At 55.0% G+C, this 19,798-nt stretch overlaps 5 protein-coding genes and 1 non-coding gene across 6 annotated transcripts; 2 read left to right on the top strand and 4 right to left on the bottom strand.

Moving 5' to 3' along the window:
* Positions 1-1,938: 1,938 nt before the first annotated feature.
* On the bottom strand, positions 1,939-5,950 carry B0T26DRAFT_711395 (armadillo-type protein). The gene is made up of 3 exons (XM_060442034.1): positions 5,375-5,950; positions 2,098-5,086; positions 1,939-2,041 (listed from the first exon to the last, which is right to left on the bottom strand). Exons 1-3 carry the CDS (start codon positions 5,536-5,538, stop codon positions 2,018-2,020), a joined length of 3,177 nt encoding a protein of 1,058 aa, XP_060296730.1. The 5' UTR covers positions 5,539-5,950; the 3' UTR covers positions 1,939-2,017.
* A 3,124-nt stretch (positions 5,951-9,074) lies between these two features.
* On the top strand, positions 9,075-9,459 carry B0T26DRAFT_617285 (uncharacterized protein; the record flags this gene model as incomplete). The annotated part of the gene is made up of 2 exons (XM_060436009.1): positions 9,075-9,182; positions 9,250-9,459. Coding segments are annotated over 2 exons (318 nt in total), but the record flags the coding sequence as incomplete, so codon positions are not given.
* A 509-nt stretch (positions 9,460-9,968) lies between these two features.
* B0T26DRAFT_309186 (uncharacterized protein) lies at positions 9,969-11,688 on the bottom strand. The gene has a single exon (XM_060434299.1). It carries the CDS (start codon positions 11,408-11,410, stop codon positions 10,175-10,177), a length of 1,236 nt encoding a protein of 411 aa, XP_060296728.1. The 5' UTR covers positions 11,411-11,688; the 3' UTR covers positions 9,969-10,174.
* A 192-nt stretch (positions 11,689-11,880) lies between these two features.
* On the bottom strand, positions 11,881-13,816 carry B0T26DRAFT_855133 (uncharacterized protein; the record flags this gene model as incomplete). The annotated part of the gene is made up of 3 exons (XM_060447683.1): positions 11,881-13,106; positions 13,188-13,426; positions 13,493-13,816. The coding sequence occupies 3 exons, from the start codon at positions 13,814-13,816 to the stop codon at positions 12,215-12,217; spliced, it is 1,455 nt and encodes a 484-aa protein (XP_060296727.1). The 3' UTR covers positions 11,881-12,214.
* A 1,780-nt stretch (positions 13,817-15,596) lies between these two features.
* On the top strand, positions 15,597-15,680 carry B0T26DRAFT_t142. Its single transcript has one exon. It is a non-coding gene; the product is annotated as a tRNA-Lys (tRNA).
* Positions 15,681-16,531: 851 nt separating this feature from the next.
* On the bottom strand, positions 16,532-18,288 carry B0T26DRAFT_751922 (ammonium transporter AmtB-like domain-containing protein; the record flags this gene model as incomplete). The annotated part of the gene is made up of 2 exons (XM_060445451.1): positions 16,532-17,964; positions 18,195-18,288. 2 exons carry the CDS (start codon positions 18,286-18,288, stop codon positions 16,532-16,534), a joined length of 1,527 nt encoding a protein of 508 aa, XP_060296726.1.
* Between the last annotated feature and the right edge of the window lie 1,510 nt (positions 18,289-19,798).

The following is a 19,798-nucleotide window of genomic DNA, read 5'->3' as shown; positions in this document are numbered from 1 at the left end:
TCGTCGTGCATCATGGCTATCAACTTCTTCATATAGTAATAGACATCTTGGTTATCCTGGCCCTTGTGTTTGGCAAGGAAGTCGATGAAATTTCCCATGCCGCCAAGTTCACGGGCTTTTTTCTCGACGTCGGCCATGTCGATATATTTATTCCCGGAAATGTAGTGTCAACTTTTCGGCTTGTCGATCGCGTTGGCGACATCCTGGAGCGTCCAATCGGGCGTGCCTGGGAGTTGATGCCGAATCGTTGCGCATACATAGTCGGCTTCTTCTTCTTATCTCCCTCTCGTAAGGCAGGCCGCAGAGTCGCCATCGGTTCACGTCTCATGCTCACGGTATCCTTTCCCTGCTTGATCAGGATGGGTTCCAGGTCTTGCCACGCTGGATTTGTCCATGGCGGGATGTGCTCGACAGTCACCCAGGTACCGTCTTTCGTCTTCCTCTTATTCTTCTCATGGTCTTTATACGATGGCTTTATCCTGGCTCTGCTCTCCTCACGAACAGGAATGTCCTGATCTCTGATAGATTCGATGGCCTGTTCTATCAAACTCAAGTCATAAACAACCGGCTGAGAAACGGGACCAGGGCCAGCGGCGGGCCCAGCGGCGGGCCCAGCGGCGGGCCCAGCGGCGGGCCCAGCGGCGGGCCCAGCGGCGGGCCCAGCGGCGGGCCCAGCGGCGGGCCCAGCGGCGGGCCCAGCGGCGGGCCCAGCGGCGGGCCCAGCGGCGGGCCCAGCGGCGGGCCCAGCGGCAGGCCCAGCGGCAGGCCCAGCGGCAGGCCTAGCGGCAGGCCCAGCGGCAGGCCCAGCGGCAGGCCCAGCGGCAGGCCCAGCGGCAGGCCCAGCGGCAGGCCCAGCGGCAGGCCCAGCGGCAGGCCCAGCGGCAGGCCCAGCGGCAGGCCCAGCGGCAGGCCCAGCGGCAGGCCCAGCGGCAGGCCCAGCGGCAGTACCGGTCGCCATGGCTGAGAATAGAAGCGGGAGTAGTAGAGTTACAAGAGGGGCCGGAACCGAGGAAGAAGAGGGCCGACGGCTGCGAGCTATGACTGACAGCTTCGCTCCGTAGACGGAACGACGCTGGAAAACGAAGGCGGCAGGGGATGGCAAAAGGGCTGGAGCATGCAGCACTACACGGAAAATGGCCGTGCTAAAGCTTTTCTGGTTTCCAAAACCGCAAGGAAAGAATGTTCTCGCTGCATATGACATTGAGGATACGTACCTATCTACTTATTGTCGCCGAATCAAGGATTTGGAGCTCCAGTGGAACCCATCAAACAAAGAGTCACGCCTCTGAGCACGGTTGGAAGCACCTTCAATTACACAAAGCCTCCGTTTCCGGAGCGGCATTGGCTTGGCCAAGCAGCCAAAGAGCTGAAAGAGGCGAAGTCAAAGAGAATCCAAAATGTCAATTGCTTCCTCAAAATCTCATGCAATGGTTAGGTTAACTGAGGTAGTCTTCATTTGAGAACAAACAAAGGAACTCGCATGGTTGCCCGGCTGGCCATCTAAGAGGCCTGCATCGACAAACATGGCTGTATTTGCTTGTATGGGATTTTTGAATGAGCTTCAAAACTCAACTACTAAATTTTACTGTATTTACATAGAACGGGGGTTAATAGGGGTTATAGTGCAAAGGGGGCTTCGAGATCAAAACAGGAAAGGGAGCAACTCACAAACTGCAGGCGGTTCCATGTTTGTAAAGATCATTCTTTCTATTGATCTATGTCCGTCCTCTATTTTCTAGACTAGCCTCACGATCCAAGCGCATTGCCCAGTTCGTCCCTCTGTCCAGCCGATTGAGAACCATGAGCCAATCATCCCGCGGGTCTCCCGTCCTCGGGATGATCAGGCACGCTCCCAGCCGAGGTCACACGTACGCATGTCGTGAGAAATTATCATCATTGGCAAAACATAAAGAGATACGTAAACCTGAGATGCCTTTCAATGCAAACCAAACCCTAAAAAAGCAACTGTTTTAATATCCGTAGAACAAAAGGCGACGAAATCCACAGCGCGAACACATCAGTCGTCCTCGTCGCTAAACACCTACCCAGAAAGTTAGCACCAGTCATCGAAAGGGGGTTTGCGAATGCTAGACATACCTCCTCGCCACGCTTGCGACGCGCCATGCGATCCTTCTTCTTCTTCCGCAGCTCAGAGCTGGTAAGCTTGGCCTTCTTCTTAGTCGACACAATCTTGTTGCCCATAGCGTCGAACTTCTCCTCCTCGTCGTCGTCATCGCCCTTCAGGCGGGGACCAGCGCCCTGTCCCTGCACCCAGTTGTGGCCGGAAGGCGTCATCTTGCCGTCCATGACCGCCCACACCTCCTCGGTGATATCCTTTGTGAACTCAGCGCTGTGAGTGATAATGATGACACCACCCTCGAACTTCTTGAGGGCCTTGGACAAGGCGCCAAGCGAGTCACGATCGAGATAATTGGTCGGCTCATCCAGAACGATCAAATGAGGACGCTGCCACGAGCAGGCAGCAAGAACAACCTTAACACGCTGGCCACCAGAGAGACCACGCATACGCGAATGGGACACCAACTCGGCGTCGATTCCAAAGTTGGCGCAGTGAGCCTCGATCTCCTTCCGCACCAGGGGGCGGAACTGTCCAGAAGCAAGGGCCTCCTTCATGTCGACATCGGCAACCATCTTTTGATGGGACGAGATAAGCTCGTTGCGGGGAAGCCAGACATTGTCTGCCGTCATCATCGGCACCCAGCGCTCGTTCTTCATGCCCACGTTCTCGCCCAGAGAGAACGAGCACTCGTACTCGTAGCTGTTCTTGAACTTTCTCCGGGAGCTGATGCTGATAACCTTGCGCTGGGTATCCTGAATCTTGAAGATACGGTCCATGGCCTTCTCGTCGGCCTCGGTGATGATCTTGTTGGCGCGGTCCATCGTCTCGCGATCCTCGCCAGTCTGGAAACGCCACTGGATGTACTCGGAAGGAGTCTTGTCGAGGTGGTTATCAATATGCGCGAAAGCGTGCTGCTTGATATAAGCAATACGAATGTTCTCGTGCTGGTAAATCTCGCCTTGTGTGGGGATCAGCTCTCCGGTGAGAACATTGATGAGGGTAGACTTTCCGGCGCCGTTGGGGCCGATGACAGCGATACGGGATCCCAGAGAGCACTGGAACGAGATGTCCGAAATCTGGGGCTTGGGCGTCCCGGGGTACTGGAAGCTCATCTTGGTGGCACGCAGGATGGCCTTTGCCTTGGTCTTGACACCCTCCAAGAAACCAGGCTCCGGGAACGTGAACTCAATCTCAGACGCGCCAAGCTCGTAGTAAGACTTGGCAGATGGAAGACGGCGGACAAAGTCCTTGAGGTTACCCCGGTAACGCTTGAGCTTGTAGCGCTCGTAGTGAACGATGTGCTGGCAAACGTTGTCAAGGAACGAGCTGTCGTGAGAAACGATGATCGACGTGCAAGGAGAGTTGATCAGATACTCTTCAAGCCACTTCACGTTCTTCACGTCGAGATGGTTAGTGGGCTCATCGAGGAGGAGAATATCAGGAGCCTCGAAGACGGCACGGCACAGGGCCAGCTTCATCTTCCAGCCACCAGACAGAGCGGAAATATCGCCGCTGATCATCTCTTTGCTGAATCCGAACTCAAACAGGCGGGCCTCGACGTCCTCCTTCGAAGTGCTGACGCCAGCCTCGCCGAGCTTCTTCATAGTCCAGTCGATCGTAGTCATCTCGGTATCCTCCGAGTCGAGGTCGTGCTCAACAAAGACAGTCTTGACTTCGCTCTGCTTGGGGAAGCCCTCGACCTGCTCGTTGTTGATGGCACGCATGAGCGTCGACTTGCCAGAGCCGTTGGGGCCGCAAAGACCATAGCGCTGACCACGCTTGAGGCGGAGGCTGGTTTGATTGAGCAGAATCTTGGCACCGTAGGCAAGCGAGAACGTGCAGTTGCAAAGATCCTCGCCCTCTTCGTCATCGGCATCAACCTCTTCCTCGTCGGCGAGGGCGGGGGAGGCCTTCTTGCGGAGGGCATCGACAACGGCTTGAGATTCAGCCTCGCCAACGAGAACCGTGACGTAAGGCTTCACGTTATTGGTCCAGGCGATGCCCTCCAGCTCCTTCTCGTCGACGAGCTGACCGGCAACAGCTGCGATAAACTCCAGAACAGGGGCAAACTTCCCAGCGACCACGGCGTGCTTTCCAGAGAGAACCTCCTTGAGCTTGGCCAAGACGATGGCAAGGTCACCATCATTGCGAGCCTCGGGGATAACACCATCCTTGACGTTACCGACACGGATGATGGTGTCGAGAGCCTGCTTGGTCTTCTCACGAGCCTCGGGATCGGCAAGATTGTCGTAGTTCTTTTGAAGACCGGGCATCATCTTGGGCAGGAAAGGAGCAACGATGTTGGGGTCGTCGACGAGCTTGCACATGTTGTCAACAATGACAGCTGCCTTTCGCTTGATGGCGGTATCTCGCTCGGCGAGACCACGATCGAGCAGGGGAACCATGAGCGCGAGAGTGGGCTCCTGGACTTCGGTTACGAAAGTGGTGGCGCCTAGCAAGTGAACCGTCTCAGGGACGTTCTCGGGCTTGGCAATACACTTGATAAGCTCCGGAATGAAGCGCTCGATATCGCGATTGACAATGAGCTGGCACAGCTTCTCCATCGTCTTGTATGCGCGATCCTTGACCTCCTTCTTGGTGTCCCACATAGCCTCCGAAATGACGGGGATCAAGTTGGGCACGCGGAGAGAAGTCTGAGAAGGGGCGGTTCGAATGAGCGTATCAATGAAGTCGAGGGCCGTCATCTTCTCGGGCCACTTCTGAGCGTTTTTGAGCGAGTCGATGAGTGGCGGGAGAGCAGCCTTGATACTGTTGGGGTTCAGCGCCTCGGCAACGGCCAGGGCAGCCGCAATGGCGGCATTTTTGACGGCCGTGATCTTGTCGCCGGCAGCAGCTAGCACCAACGGAAGGAGGACGATGAAGTATGGCTCGACGTGCGAAGAGACTTCCGAGTGCTGGGCTATGTCCCGGATGGCCACAAGGGCCTTCTCACGAACGGTGGCATCCTTCTTGTTGGCGAGCTGCTTCTTCAGTGCCTCGATCGTTCTAATTTGAGGGGTTCACATGTCAGCTCCAAATTCTCCAAATTTTGGTGCGTTGCGCCTAAAGTGTGTGGGAAAAAAAATTTTGTCGGAAAAATTGGTTGCCTGCGTTCTGATTCGATCGCCCGCGCCGCCCAACAATCTGTCCCCGTTGGAGCCCCCATTGCCGCACGACCAAGGAAACAGCAATCTTAGAAGGCGCCCCGTGGCAGGGCTAAATGCACACATCAAGCAGAGAAAGGCAGACGAGAAAGCCGAGGCAGCCTCTCGACCAGGTAGAAGTTCAGCTTACTGGGTCGGGGTATCGAGGTCCTCGATAGGCCCATTGATGAACGAGGCAAGGGCTCCGGAAGCCGCCTTGATAGCATCGGCATCCTTGGAGACAGTGAGCTTCTGCATCAGCTCATTGAGCACCTTGACGCTCTCGGCGTTCTCCTTGGCGGAAGTGGCAGGCATTATGGTTGACTTTGAAGGGGGGATTTTCGGGAAAAGAGAGACCGCTGTCTATGTCGTCGCGATCCGAAACAATACGTCGAAAGCGCCGTCTATCGGCGGGGTATATTATGCTGCGCTGGCGAGTGGCCAAGGGCGAGCCCGTAGGAAATTTCGATGGGAAAGTCGAAATTCCTACTCTATCCTGGCTCTTCTAAGAAGAAGACGCAAGAACAAAGTAAAGACTGAGCGGAGAGCGTTCGCGAGAGGAACGTGTCAGTCAAAGAATGAAATTGAGAAAGAGAGGAAGGAGACCTGAGGAAGGGGCAGAAAAAAAAAGTCGTGGTGGGCGAAGGTGGTGGGCGATATTTAAGGATGCGCACAGCCCATTCTGGAGAAAAGTGGGTGAGGGGCGGGAGTAGGGTGCCACTCGCCGCAATAGAGGGGAAGGCGCCGCTGAAAACTTTTTTCGGCCTCCCGCTCAGGGAAACCAGGTTTCATCGCAATTCTGCCCAGTAAGATGCTAGTCTAGGTACACAGGTAGGACTCGTAGGCGCCCCGAACTCATCATTCTTCTGCAACTTTGGGGCGACTCGTCCCGACAACCCTCCTTTTTGCCCCTCCATTGATTGGGCTAGGTCCCTGCTTATCCATGCGGATCATTTGTTATCGCTTTATCAGTGACACCGCTATTCCTCATTTGGCTGCCCGGCAAGGCGGTGAGCAGGAACGTTCCGCAAAAGAGTTTTGCAAAATTCTAAAAATTAACTCCCAGGCGCTCCCGCTTTGAAGTCCCTTTGGCCAAGTTCTCTTTGGCCACCGCCTTTGATCGAGGCCATCCATGATACATCGCACGTCCTTGGCTTTGTAGCGTTTGTTTCCACAAAGTCGATGGGCAACGTTCGGAACCTCCACCATGGCGGGGCCAGACGGGCCCAATCGTTATCCTGGGTGGCTATCTCGCTGGTGTACGGCCGAGGTTCTTCCTGAATCTTCCCGCCTTTGGCACATCATAGAAGTTGGAGCTTCCAACATGGGACCCTGTGTACACAGCAAAGACTCCCGGCCCACGCTGTGTCTGAGTACAGGTGCATTATAAGCTTGATTGCCCATAGTGCCGAAGGGGATGGCCGCTCTACAATGGCGGGGATAAGCCACATCAACTTTCCAATGCGACACAGGGTGATACAGCAGTGTTAATTTGCGACCCTCTCTGTCAGCTTGTCGATTCCAGCCAATATGTACAGTACCTGACCCCCATCAGCTTGCCACAGCCCTCACTCCGCCACCCAGACCTGGAACATCTGTGCTCGCCCTGCCATTTCCAGACGTGCATATGCCACCAATCCATCAATTGATGCCTCCAGGGCCCTTGTATGTGCCTTATGTACATACAGTAGCCGTACATGTACGGTACTGTATGTATGTACGTGCGAGTGGCGAGCGGCGAGCGGCGAGTGTCGGTGCTCCGTACAGACCTAAAGCGTACCCACTCTGGAAATACGTATCAGACAGATTGCCTCTGTTTTAGCCCAAGCTGTGCGGATACTGAAGTCTAGTTTAGACTCGTTAACACGTTTCTTTTCAGAGACTGTGGCTCTTTCAAATTTGCCACGTCTTATATTGGTCAGCTCCCCACAATGCACGCTGTCGCGCTAGCATCTATGTCCCGCCTCTCGCCCCGGCCTCTAGGTTCTCAAGCACCTGAAGCTGCTGCGGTTTTGTGGGAAGGCACGCCATAGAGGCGCGCATTCTCTCCGTACTCGTGCATTTCTCATCGGGACATAGCTCCAGTCCATGTCGAGTCCCGCAAAATCAAGTCGCTGCGTACCTTACTACACCGTTGGCCTTTCTCGAGACGGGCCTCCCGAATCTGGGGGTTATCACCGCCCCTGCCAGGTACGATAAGATAGGGATGGCGGGGAAGTTCTAGCGTAGTTATTTGTGGTTATTTTCTTTTTTCCTATTTTTATCTTGTGCATTTCATAGCCGAATCGCGATATAGTCAGTCCGTTTGTGGTGTTTGGATGCCGATTCACGCACAGGATACTTGGCAAAATTAGTAAATTTTCGAGGTACTCTGATACATGAACACACCGACACTCGACTCAGCCAGCCCACTACCTGACACCATTTGGCCACCGTAGATGGAGAATGTTGACCCCCCATTCTGAACCCGGATCGTTTTTTTGGAAGGATGGAGGCCCGAAGGCGCTAGGTTGACTCGGAGCCTGGGGTCCCTGGCGCCCAACTATTCGGTTAAGGCAGCCGGGCATCCCGGGTTCTTCATCGGCATTATAGATGCTCATCGTAGCAAGCTTGCTCTACCTTGAATGTCTTCTGTGTTGCCATCTCAAGTCCTGCACACGTCTCAAACATTTGCGGCTGCAGGGCACTTATTATGGTTTGCCCAGGGAATGCCATCCATTGTTTTGGTTGTCGCCTAGCGCATGCACAATGTGGTGTGAAGATCTCGGTCCCTGTCAACTGTCGAACCTAAAACACCCCGATTCCCCTGGGCCTTCCCATCGGGCGGCGCAGGACATTGAAGCGACTCCCAACACAGCTTTTCTTTATGCTGCCGGTTGGTCAGCGCGCTGGACCCGGTCAGCACTGGTGTGCGTTGGTGGCATGAGGGTCATCCGCAATTCGTAAAATCTTGGGTTGGATAAAGCATTTCACCAGTGTGGACGGCGCACAACCTGCAAAACCCTCCAAGTATGCTGTACGTACAAGTACGAAGTACTCCGCACAGGTACAAACATGGGATACCGCTCAATACCTTAGATGCACGTACGACCTAGAATATTTGGTTAATGACTCGGTATTTTGCCTCCAGCCCACGTACTGCTAACCCTAGGCAGTGTACGAATACCTACCTCCATTGCCTACCTATGGAGGTACCGAGGTTAAGACCAACGAGTTCGCAAAACTGTTTGCGAGAGCGCTTTCTGTCTGAACTCCGTATTACCAGGGACCTATCAACCAACCTCACAGCGATTAGACTTGTATCTGTCACACCCAAGTGGTTGGCTGGCTACAGGCTCTCTCTCCATCCCCCTGGCCTTGGCCTCGGCACCGGAGAAACTACCGTGTAAGCCCAAGGCAGTTTTGGTAAATGATCATCGTGGAAAATTGTTAGCGACACAAAGGAAAAACGTCTTGATTGGTTATATTCGGCAAATTCGCAGACATGTTTGACTGGTGCCGAGCCCAAGGCCAAGGGGATGGTCAATGGACGTGCCCTGCATGTTTTCAGCGCTGCTTATCGCTTTAGGGCTGACAGCACTGGTGTGGAGGCATTCAGGCGGGTGGGGGTAACGGGTATTATTCCAACAGAGTTCGCGGTTGTCTAAGCAGCAACACGAAATCCAATTAAATGCATGACGTCAAAAGCGGTCGACGTCATCGCTTTTAAAGTTACACGGGCATTTTAGCCATCAACTACGGATTATATAATGAGAATTTCTTCTGTTCTGCATGCATATTTCGGTCCAAAGTGCTATTTCGTACAGCAATTTACCAATTATTATCTATCTGATCAATATCGGCTTCCAGACAACATGTCTTCCAACAGCTCGCAGAACCAGAACCAGGGCCAACCGCGGCAGCAGCAACAGCCCGGCCTCGTTGCCGGCCATGCCACTTACATCAAAGGCGCAGCTGAAGTGAGTTGCAGTCGCGGGTTCAAGACGGAACTGTGCTAACCTTTGCTGCTCTCCAACCTACTTACAGAGCGCAATCGGCAGCGCCATAGGCTCGCACGCGTGGACCACGTCGGGCGAACAGGCTAAGGCATCTGCAAAGGCCTCGCTGAAGGCCGCGATCGAGAACCGCAACCCTGCCACCGACGGCTACGGCCGCGCCGAGGAGATTGCCGGGAGGGTGACGGGCTGCGAGGGCATGAGGCAAGAGGGAGCCGCAAGCAAGCCACATTCCGAGTGATGCTGTCGTGCTGCGGTCGCACACACAACTGTCTCGGGGAAACCCAGGAGGGCGGGGATGCCGGAGAGAAATACAACCAAACGACGGCATTGTAAAATATCTGCACTAGATAATTACAGCAAAACAAAATTTTTCAAGCCTGAAAGTCTAGTTTACACGCTATTCATATTTCTGAGCCCAGGAAGGTGAAAATTGTCACAAATAAATTACGTAAATCGTAGGTCCGGACAACTATCATGACCTGTAAAGTCTTTTACTGCTGGAAATTTAGTAGGGACGTGGTCATTCTTGATCCGAGCAAGCATGCTAAGGTTGTTACAAATATCCAAGAGGCAAAGCACACGTGTAAGTTCGTTTTTATCCACCCCTAAGATCACTTGAACTAAGCAAAACCCAGTAATCAGTTTCAAATCGTAAAAGTTGGGACGGAATATCGTGGCGCAACATATCAGCAACCTATCCTACCTGCGAACGGTTGGTCTTTTGACACCTTGAAATGACTGTTAAGTGCCAAGACGACGATTTTAAGCCATTGAGTTTTCAGAAAATATTAGGCTCTCGACGAAAGCCAGTTAATCAATCTTTGATATTCGGCGGCGCCCAACATCCTCAGGTTCTTTCTTCTTCCTTCCAAGTTCGCCATGGCCACGATCTCTCTGCAAGTACTGACCAAAAACTCCAAGACCACCCAACCAAGAATCATCACCCTCCCAGTCTACTCCGGCGCTTCAAACCGGACACCGCAGTCCGCAAACATGTCCCTCAGCAGGTCTGCTTGACCATCATCCAAGCTCCCCCGCGACACAGCCACGGCCTTCAGGTGCGGATACGCGGCGCCGCGCGCCTTGGCCGCCGCCATGCTGCCCACGTTCTCAAACAACCCGTCCTGGCCCTTGGCAGCACGCCGCTCGCTCACCACAGCGAAGCTGGCCAACCGCGTCGGCCGCAGCGCCGCAAGGACCGCCGCCAGGTCGCCGCGCGACAGCCGCGCGTTCTTGAATTGCATTTCTCGCAGCCGGGGCCACTGCAGCAGCGCCCCCGCGCTGCCGCCGCTTACACCTGTCTCCCCGCCCTCGCCCGCGCCCTCGTCCTTGTCGTCCCTGCCGTCGTCCTTGTCGTCGTCGTCGTCGCGCGCCACTCCCATGCACTGCTCGCACACGAGCGCCTCGAGGTTCGGTGCGGCCGCCACCAGCGGCGCAATGTCGCTGAGGAACCACCCATAGGTCGGCGAGTGGTACGTGACGACCAGGCGGCGCAGGCTCGGGAAGCCAACAACACCGCCGCCAAGCGTCTTGTTGTTGTGGCTGTTCAGAAACTCGAAGCGCATCAGGTTCCAGAACAGCATCAGGTGCGCCTCGGCCGCGAGCGGACATAGCGCCAGTGCCAGTAAGAACAGCGTCTCCAGCAGCGGGCAGTAGTTCTCGGGCGCGAACTCGTTGAACGCGAACCCGAGCGGCGTCGTTGTGCGGCGCGCCGGCGAGAGCTGCTTCTTCCTGGCGGCTGGAACTATGCCGTGCCGTGCTAAAGCCCGCTGGAATAGCACAGCGTCCGTGTGGGTGTCAGTGCCGGCCATGTCCGAGGCAAGGGAATCCAGTCTAGTGATGCTGCTGTCAGCGCCGCCGCGGCAGATATCGAGGACGCGCACGTGGCTACCATGCTCGGGGCGGCGGAGCAGGGCGCACAGGAAGCGGAAGGCGTCGCGGTCGTGCGGCGCCCACAGCCGGTGGAAGAGGAAGGGCGTGGCGAGGTGGTGCAGCGCGCGGCACGTCCGGCTGAGCGCGCTCAGCGCCCGCCGCCGCGGCGCCATCGCCTGTTGGAACTTGGGACATGTCCTCCGTCCGACGCTCGACATCCCCAGGCAGTGCATGCATAGCTCTGAGAAGATCTGGTCGAGGAGCTCCCGCGGCAAGTCGAGGAGGTGGGCTGGCGCCATGGTTGCTGCGGCTATCATGGATGTGTGACGTGTGTGCTATGGCAGCCGAGGTAGTGGTGTTGAAGACACGGGTGTGTACTTCATTAAAAGAACTGGTTCTTAATATTCATTAAATGGTTGTTCGGCGGTGAGGAAGTTGCAATAAAACACAGCGAAACACGCGAGGTTAGCCTTATATGAGCACAGCTACCATTATCCAGATCCGATTGTTTTAGCTGGGCCGCATTACAGCTGCAAGGGCCCGGCCCCGGCGGAATTCCGACACACTAATTACCGTAACCGGAATTGTGTGTTGGCTGGCGTTGGGCCGCGGCGATGTCCATAACCAATGGCACTATTGGATGGTTGGATCGAGGGAGCGGCGGAACGTCAGCCCTAGTCAGCATCCCAGATCCTGCCTGCCAATCAACAGATGCGGTTGCAGCGGCGGTGTGGTATTCACGACAAGGGACCTAGGCCAGGGGACGATCATCTCGCAAGATATCAATATCGAAGCAATGGGCTCTCAACTCACTAGTGCGAGCAAAACGGATCCATCACCTGCCTAACTGGGGTAGTCGGACTCTTCAGCAACTCATTCAGCGAGTGACTGTTTTCGTCTCTTATTACTACTACCAACTAGATGATTAATATTTTCAGGCAAGGACACTCCAAGCCTCCTGCGCCATCTCTGAGCCGTGGCCGAGTCACAGAATCCCAGATAATCCCCCCTTTCCACTTACATCAGAAAGGAAAACATCCACTGCTATCTCGCGCAGAGGCCCACACCACGAGTCAAAAACAGCAGCGGTAGCCTAGCAGATATCAGCGTCCGCGTGCCAGTTAGTAGTACTTGGGCTTCGTGGGGTCCGTCAGGTCAAAGATGACAGACGAATGTGGGCGGGCGCCGCCACGGCTGGTAGTGAAGATATGGTTGAAGTCAATGGTGCGGTTGAAGCTGAGGCTGCCGTTGGGCAGAATATCAATCCAATGGGCCTTGTAATCGCCTGGTGTGTTTAGGACCGAGATGTCTCCGGCCTGGACAAAGTAGCCCGTGACGAGCAGGTTCTTCTTGTCGGGCGAGATCTTGACGTAGTGGGGGCCGATGATGGGCTGCTTCTCGTTCGGGTTATCGAGGCGCTTGACGTTGTTCAGGTCCGAGATGTCGAGCGCCGCGACGTGGTTGCCCAGCGTGATGGTGAAGTAGGCGAGCTTGCCGTCGTCTGAGATGTCAGAGTAGATGGCCATGGAGCCCCGGGCCGCGTCGCCGAGGTCGAAGAGCGGCTCGGCAACACCCTGGCTTCCGTCCGGATTCGTGCGGAACGGGTAGATGATCCACACCTGGCCGAGGCCGACGGCAGTGGCCAGCGCCGCTGTCTCCTCGTTGCCGGGGATGAACTTGACGTCTTGGATGCCCTGTCCGTCGGGGATGGTGATGGTGGAAATAATGGAGCGGGACGAGAGATTCCACAGCCGGAGAGTGTTTGCACGCTGTATCCTCAAAGTCGGCTTCAGAATGGACAGGGGGACGACAAAGTCCGAGGTCAAGGCAATGTTCTTGTTAAAGTCGATGGTGAGGCCGTGGGGAGAGAACTGCTCTCCCAAAGTGTTGAGAGTGGAGGAAACATCAAGCACGCTCGGCCACTCGCTCAAAATGTTGCCCTTGGCATCTGTCTCGATCAGCTTGCCAGGCGAGGTTCCCACGGCGCTGCCCATGTAGGTGATGTAGAAGCCGCTACCGAAGTCGTTAGCCCTTAATATTCCCTCGGACCTATGCTAAATGCGCCTCTACTGCGCGGCTCATCATGTCACTCACCCATCAGGTTTGGCACGGATCTCGTCGACAATGGAGCTGAGAATGGCACGGTTGCTGTGCGAAAACTTGGGGCGATACGGGTCGGTGACGTCAAAGTAGAACGCCGTGTCTTGGGTCTTGAGCAGCGACAGCAGCCCACCGCCAACTAACAGCTTGCCGTCGTGCGAGACGCCAAGATGGTGCGGTGAGTTCCCGCTGGATGGAACATCCGTGAGATAAATGATGGTGCCGAATGTGTCCTGAGCGGCCAGTCAGAGGTGTCTCTCTGCCAGAGTGACAAGGCAGGTCTTTCACAGTCGACTTACATCATCGAGACTGGCGGTGGCCAAGAAGTCCTTGTGCTGGTTATCGCCCGCACCGGTCCAGAAGTAGCCAATCTTCTTGGGCTTGATATTAGATGGCGTAAACGGGTCGCTAGGAAGAGCCGGGGTGGGGACCTGTAGGATAGGTAAAGGAGGAGCGAGGTTGCCTACTAGAGGCACAGTGACTCCCGGAATACTAGGAATCAGGGGAGGGAGGCTGATCCCCAGAGGGCTCCTCTTGACGGTGCCTGGAGTCGCGGGCGTGGCAGAGGCGAGATGGGCAACAAGGTGGCCCAGCAGGGCAAACCTGACGTAGGCGGCGTGCATGGCGGCTGTTCCGGGTGGTGAGATCTGCTAATTCCTGAGATGGATGTTGCAGGGCTAGAGATCTCGGGGCTGTTGAGTGTCTAGGATGAATGTCTAGCTGGGTCTGGGCTGCTTCTTACTAGGTACTTATATGTCCATTCTGATCTCTGTTCCTAATCATCTCTCCCACCTTGAAATCCTCCTCCTCACACCAGGTAGTCACCGTCTGCATCTCAGCCATCGTGTCGTGATAAAATGAAAAGATGATGCCATTGAGCTCTCCAAGGTGTCGTTTTCAGACAGCCTGGGATGTTTGGTGTTCAGAGTTAAACCCCCACAGCCGCTATAGCAAGATCATTGGAGCGATGTCGACTTCTCATGTCGTCCAAGGGTCAGGTGTTCTGCATTTCAAGATGAAGATGAACCAAGGCTAGCCAGACGTGTCAAGGATCGCCGTTCAAGAGGACCGGGGGTTGGGAGCGTGTAAAACCATCGCGAACGTGGTCGAGAACGTGCCCACGCGTCGAAATCTCTCACATATGAATAGGTGCTACTATTTTGTGATCTGCATGCCGGCAGCCATGTTGACCGACGTAGTGAGGTGCCATGTACACCCTCCGCATGCAGCTTATGCGTGGCTCCCAATTTCACACTACTTCCCAAGGGTTACATCGTGACATCACCACCAATCCTGTGAAAGCTGGGGAAGGTAACCAGCCCGTTCGCACTTAGTTCGGAATGCCCGCACACTTCTTTGATGGGCGGGAGCATGGGTATGAGCAGCAAGATAACTCCGTTAAATACAAGCATTCTTGAAAACAGCACGTCCTATTCCTTGTCCCTTGAGTGGGGCTACACAAGACTCATGCTTGAAGGAGGTGGTCATGACTATCGGGTAGCATTTAGCAGGCAAGCGGACCTGGCCTAGCGTTGAACGTGCTCGTCGATCGTTGACCAGGAACCTGGATCTGAGTTGTCACTTTGCGGTGTGAGTCTCTAAAGGAGACAGGGCTCTGGTATGCTCTGCCAAAAAAAGAAACTAAAACAAAAGGGAGAATTATGGCCGAGATGTAGAAGATCCGGATCGACGCCAGGCCGGCCGCCAACATCAAGCCTCGTTTTCTTGCATGGGAAAACAAACAGCGAATTGGACGAGGCCATGGCCTGGCAAATGCCGGTTCGTGGCGGTTGATAGTCGGAGATTCGATGTCGTGATCGTGGGGTTGGCGCTAGGGCTCGATCAGTCGATGACGCTATCAAGCCTCGGCCTGTCGACTGGCTGATCTGTTGATCTGTTCCTGGTTCTGAACATCTCGGTTACCACTTTCGGGCGCCGCTGCAAATCTGATCTGTATTGGGGGCGCGGGAAGCAAGTTAGGTCGTTTTAGACTTGTAGATCCTCCCCTTCAGCATCAAACTCTTCAACTCACACAGCAATGGCACCTGCCCTTGTTTGTCCACAGAGAGATGCATCACAGTGTCAAAGTCTAGGACTTAGCGCTCACTCACTAGATCTAAGGGACATATTTGTGAGTTGCCGTGAAATATAATAATCAGTAGACGTTAGTTACCAAGTGACCGTTTATGAATTTATTTAGTAGAGAGTTGAATCCAGAAAAGAAAGAAGGAGACAAAGCAAAATAAAGTCTTCGCTCAAGGGTCTGTCTTGTTCAACGCCGAAATGCACACTGTGAGTTGCAATATTAATTAAGGGTTAGGGTTGTTGGAGCCAACCCGTGACCAGGGCTAGGCCAGTCTTGAGACTAAATACCGAGACAGACCAATCAACATACATCTAAAGGCCGGCGTGGCGCAATTGGTTAGCGCGTCAGACTTTTACGCACAAGGCATCTGAATGTTGCGAGTTCGAGTCTCGCCGTTGGCGGCTTCTTTTTTGCAAGTATCTGTATTTGCCAGCTTTTGCTTTTGACTTTTTTCCGTTTCTATTCCATCCGCATATTTCTTTCTGTGCTAGAAATTGCCGACGACGCCAGATGCGCAGAACTCGCCCTCGATGTATCGAGTCGCCACAGTTGCGAAGTAGGGTTGTACTGCCATGTAGATCTCATGCACTCGTCTTCTCAGGGAAATGCAAGCAGGCTGACCTGCATCTGCGTAGGGGTGCTGCAGTATAACTTGGATACTATATAGCCAGAATATATGTGCAGTCATCTTGTCGGAAATTCGCGAGTTTTGTTGTCTAATTAGACAGGCATTAAGAAAAGTTACCTACAGGAAATTCAGCTTCGTGCATTCTGCCCGCCTTGTTTTCACGTTCCAGCCCAGCCATTCACGCCAAGAAACCCCCAAAAGACACGGAGCCCATCCTCGTCAACCCATTTGTTCCCAGTGGCCGTAATACGTTTTCTCATCACACCAACAAACGGGGACGTCAGAACTGCTGTGATCAGTCACGGGAGCAGGAGAAGACTGCCTCATCTTGGCCATGCTACCTACCCAGCTCCACTCTCGAACCATTAGACCAGGTCTTGCTTGGTTACCTTCCAGCCTTGGAGAGCCTACCTTAACAGTCGAGGCGAAGCTGTCCTAGAATCTAGATGCATATTCACCGCATTTACCCTTCTGGCTGATTTACACGAAGCTTTGCATCTCAATCGCAGCATATTCGATCGTGGTATTTATTATTCAAAAAGTCTTCTCTGGTCTGAAAGCTATTATCCAAGGCAGCTATCCATCTTCCGGGGGTATTCGATTAGGCGAAAGAACGAGGGTGTCTCAGTGCTCAACACTAACTCCGTGGCTCGACTCTCCATTCTTGGCTGGCTTCTCGCTGGTGGTGACACCGCCCAAGCCAAGCTCGCCGTCGTTGGTATCGTTTGTTTTCAGAGCGTGTCCCTGGATATACCCGCTCTCGGGGTCGTGGGCCTCGCAGGGGCCAAAGACATAGGGCACCTCGCCGTGGACGGCATCGTCGCCGAGGAGCAGGTCCCCCTCGGCCATCCGGAGAGGAATGCGCAGGACGTGCTTGATGAAGAGCAGAATCAGACTGGTCCAGACGAGGTTCCATCCGATGACGAACAGGGCGCCGGCCACCTGATATCCCAGCTGGATACCATTGCCTGCAATTGCGCCACCGAGGTTGGTCAAGCCAAAGGCCGCACAGCCATCGATGGTCGCCCAGAGGCCAGTGCCGAACCCGCCGACAAATCCGGCCACCATGTGCGTGTGCATAACGCCCAGAGTGTCGTCAAAATGGCGCTCGAGGATGGTCGACTTTTTGCCGAGGATGTTCATCGTCACCCATGGGACCGACCCTGAGCCAAGTCCGAGGAGGATGGCACCCCAGCCGGCGACAACACCAGCAGCGGGAGTGATGGCGACAAGGCCCGTGATCATGCCCTGCACGGCGCCGATGACGGACGGCTTCTTGAAATAGACAATGTCGCAGAATGTCCAGGTCAGCAGCGATACGGCAGTGCACAGGTTGGTGTTGAGGACGGCAACGCCAGCATCGGCGCTGGCGGCGTACGGGTCGCCGCCGTTGAAGCCGTTCCAGCCAATCCAGAGCAGGCCAGCGCCGATCAAAACAGTGAGGATGTTGTTGGGTCGCGCGTCTTCGCGGTCCTTGGCCAGGCGTGGCCCAATCCAGTAGCAGCCAATGAATCCGGCAGTCCCCGACGACAAGTGGATAACGTAGCCGCCCGAGTAGTCGATGACGCCGAGCTTGAACAGGAAGCCGCCACCCCAGATGGAATATGCGCCGACCGTGTACGACAGGGTCAGCCACAGGGGGACAAAGACCATCCAGGCGTAGATGTTCATCCTCCCCAGGAAGGCGCCCGCCATGATGACCAGCGTGATGGCGGCGAAGACGAACTGGAAGTATACCATCGTGGCGAGCGGGAACTGCTGCACTGCCGGGGTGCCGGCGGCTGTTATGATTGAAGGCAGAGTCGACTGGGCGAGCATTCTGTCCATGCCGAGGACGTTGTTGGGCTTGCCGACAAAGGGCAGCATCTCTTCACCAAAGGACGCCTCGTAGCCCCAGAGAACCCAGCAAATGAGCACGGCGGCGAAGGCGTAGAAGGCCATGAAGGCGCTATTGATGGCCCACTTCTTCTTCATGACACCGGCGTAGAGGACCACGAGTCCGGGCACCGACTGCATACCGACGAGCGTCGCCGCCGTCAATTGCCACGCATTGTCACCTGCACGCCACTCAGTCAGTCTCTGAAGCTCTGCTAGTACCCAGCGATCCTCAACACAGCCCAGTTTACTGGCACGAGGTCACAACCGAGGGGCGCTAGTCGACCATCCCTGGGCTGTCAACTGCTGTCGAATTGAACGCGATGCCCATCGGGAAAAGAAACCCATTGGTTTTCTCGGGAGACTGCCAGAAGCAAGACAAAGAAAGACAGTCGGAAAGACAGCGACTTACCGCTCCCAACTCCTGAAGCCGGATCGGGTGTCCACCAGACGGGTGATGGGGCAGCACCGCCGCCGTCCGCGGTGGCGGTGGAGTTGTCTGACATGTTGACTTGTTTGTCCGAACTTGGCACGACAGGCAGCAAATTCGCTGGAGATGGTGTTTCTAGGAGAGGGTACTATCGGCTGGAACAAGTCTGCAAGATTCCAGGTTGCGTCCGCCGTGGGCACTCAGCAGGGCTCTCGATACCAAAACCAGCAACGAGACATGGGGGAGAAGGAGAGAGGGTGGGATTCGCCCGGTCTTTTAAATACCAGCGGCCTCTTGCTGCGGTACAAGACAATACAGGCAAGGGCCGACGGGCCTCTGGCAGCTTGTCGAGGAGCTTGCTTGCTCGGGGCATGGAGCTCATGGCATGTCACAGGTAGGTAGCTGCTCCTGGGATTAGAGATCCTTATCGCGTTGACAACACCAGGTTACGCGACAGAGATACCGCCATCATCAGATTCCGCCCTGAACCACGAGCCGTCTTGTCCCGAGGCCCATTGGGAACAGCCAAAATGACAGGGGTCGTCTTGTCTCGCCTTATCGGAACCTTGTCATTGGTATTGGACATGGTCAGACCAGCACGAAAAAAGTCCAATATTGGAGGATGGGTGTGAGGTTCCGGTGCGATAAAGCTAAGGGGAAGCAGAGGGTGGGGAAGGCGGCCTTGACGGTCAAAGACCCGCAACCCAATCTGTACTGTACCACGAAATGCGATATCTCTCCATCTCCACACCTACCTTACCTATCACGTCCCTCCAACCCTCAGCTGCCAGCCTTTGGGGCAAGCAAGGCACCTGCGCTGAAAGGAGGGGAGGTACATGTACCTTTATTCTGGAAGAATGGCCCGGTGCTGACCCCTCCCTTCCCCAAAAGCCGATGCCCGCTTCTCCAGAGAATTTGAGGCATCGTGACGAACTTCCAGCACCTCCACAAAGCAGACCCAGGCAATGCCGTCGCAATTTCGAGATGGAATCGTTGCCGCGGGCCGTTGAAGATCTGGCCAAGCCGGCTTGGCTCTGGGGAAGTGGGTACTCAAAAAGCTTAGCATTGCTAGCGGCTGGGCAAGTCCCTCCTTCACCCTCCTCCCATCGCCCCCGTTTGGAATACAATCGACCAGGCCTCCTTCAGCTTGTCGGGTTCGCTTTTTTTATTTATTGAAACATGGCTTTGGCGGCCGTTTCTGGCTTCTACCAATAGCAGGAGACAGGCTTATCTGTGGCTGACTTAGGCGAGGGGACTTCCCCCCAAGCCCCGCCTTGCCCGTTCAAGCCCGTGGAATCCCTCCGCTCCCGTGGGGGGCCCTACATGCATATGGCTTGCTCTGGTGTGGCTTTCTCCCTCACGCCACCAAACATCTTTTTGGACCGGTTAGCCGACTGCACTCGGCGTCGCCAGGCCGAAAACTGAATCCCACTCTGAATCCGTACCGAGTGCTTGAGCGCTTTTCTTTGACGAGAAATTTGGGAAATAAAGGTTGGGTGCCCAAGAAACCGCCGACTTATCTCTCATCCGTTTTAGTAGCCCATCATCCACGTCTATCCAGTCCAAACTTGATGAGATCATCACGC

The sequence above is a fragment of the Lasiosphaeria miniovina genome (genome assembly GCF_030549165.1).
Source record: "Lasiosphaeria miniovina strain SMH2392-1A chromosome Unknown B0T26scaffold_4, whole genome shotgun sequence".
Taxonomy (NCBI): Eukaryota; Fungi; Ascomycota; class Sordariomycetes; order Sordariales; family Lasiosphaeriaceae; genus Lasiosphaeria; species Lasiosphaeria miniovina.
The sequence above is the reverse complement of the archived record's forward strand: the minus strand, read 5'-3'. Positions and strand labels throughout refer to the sequence as shown.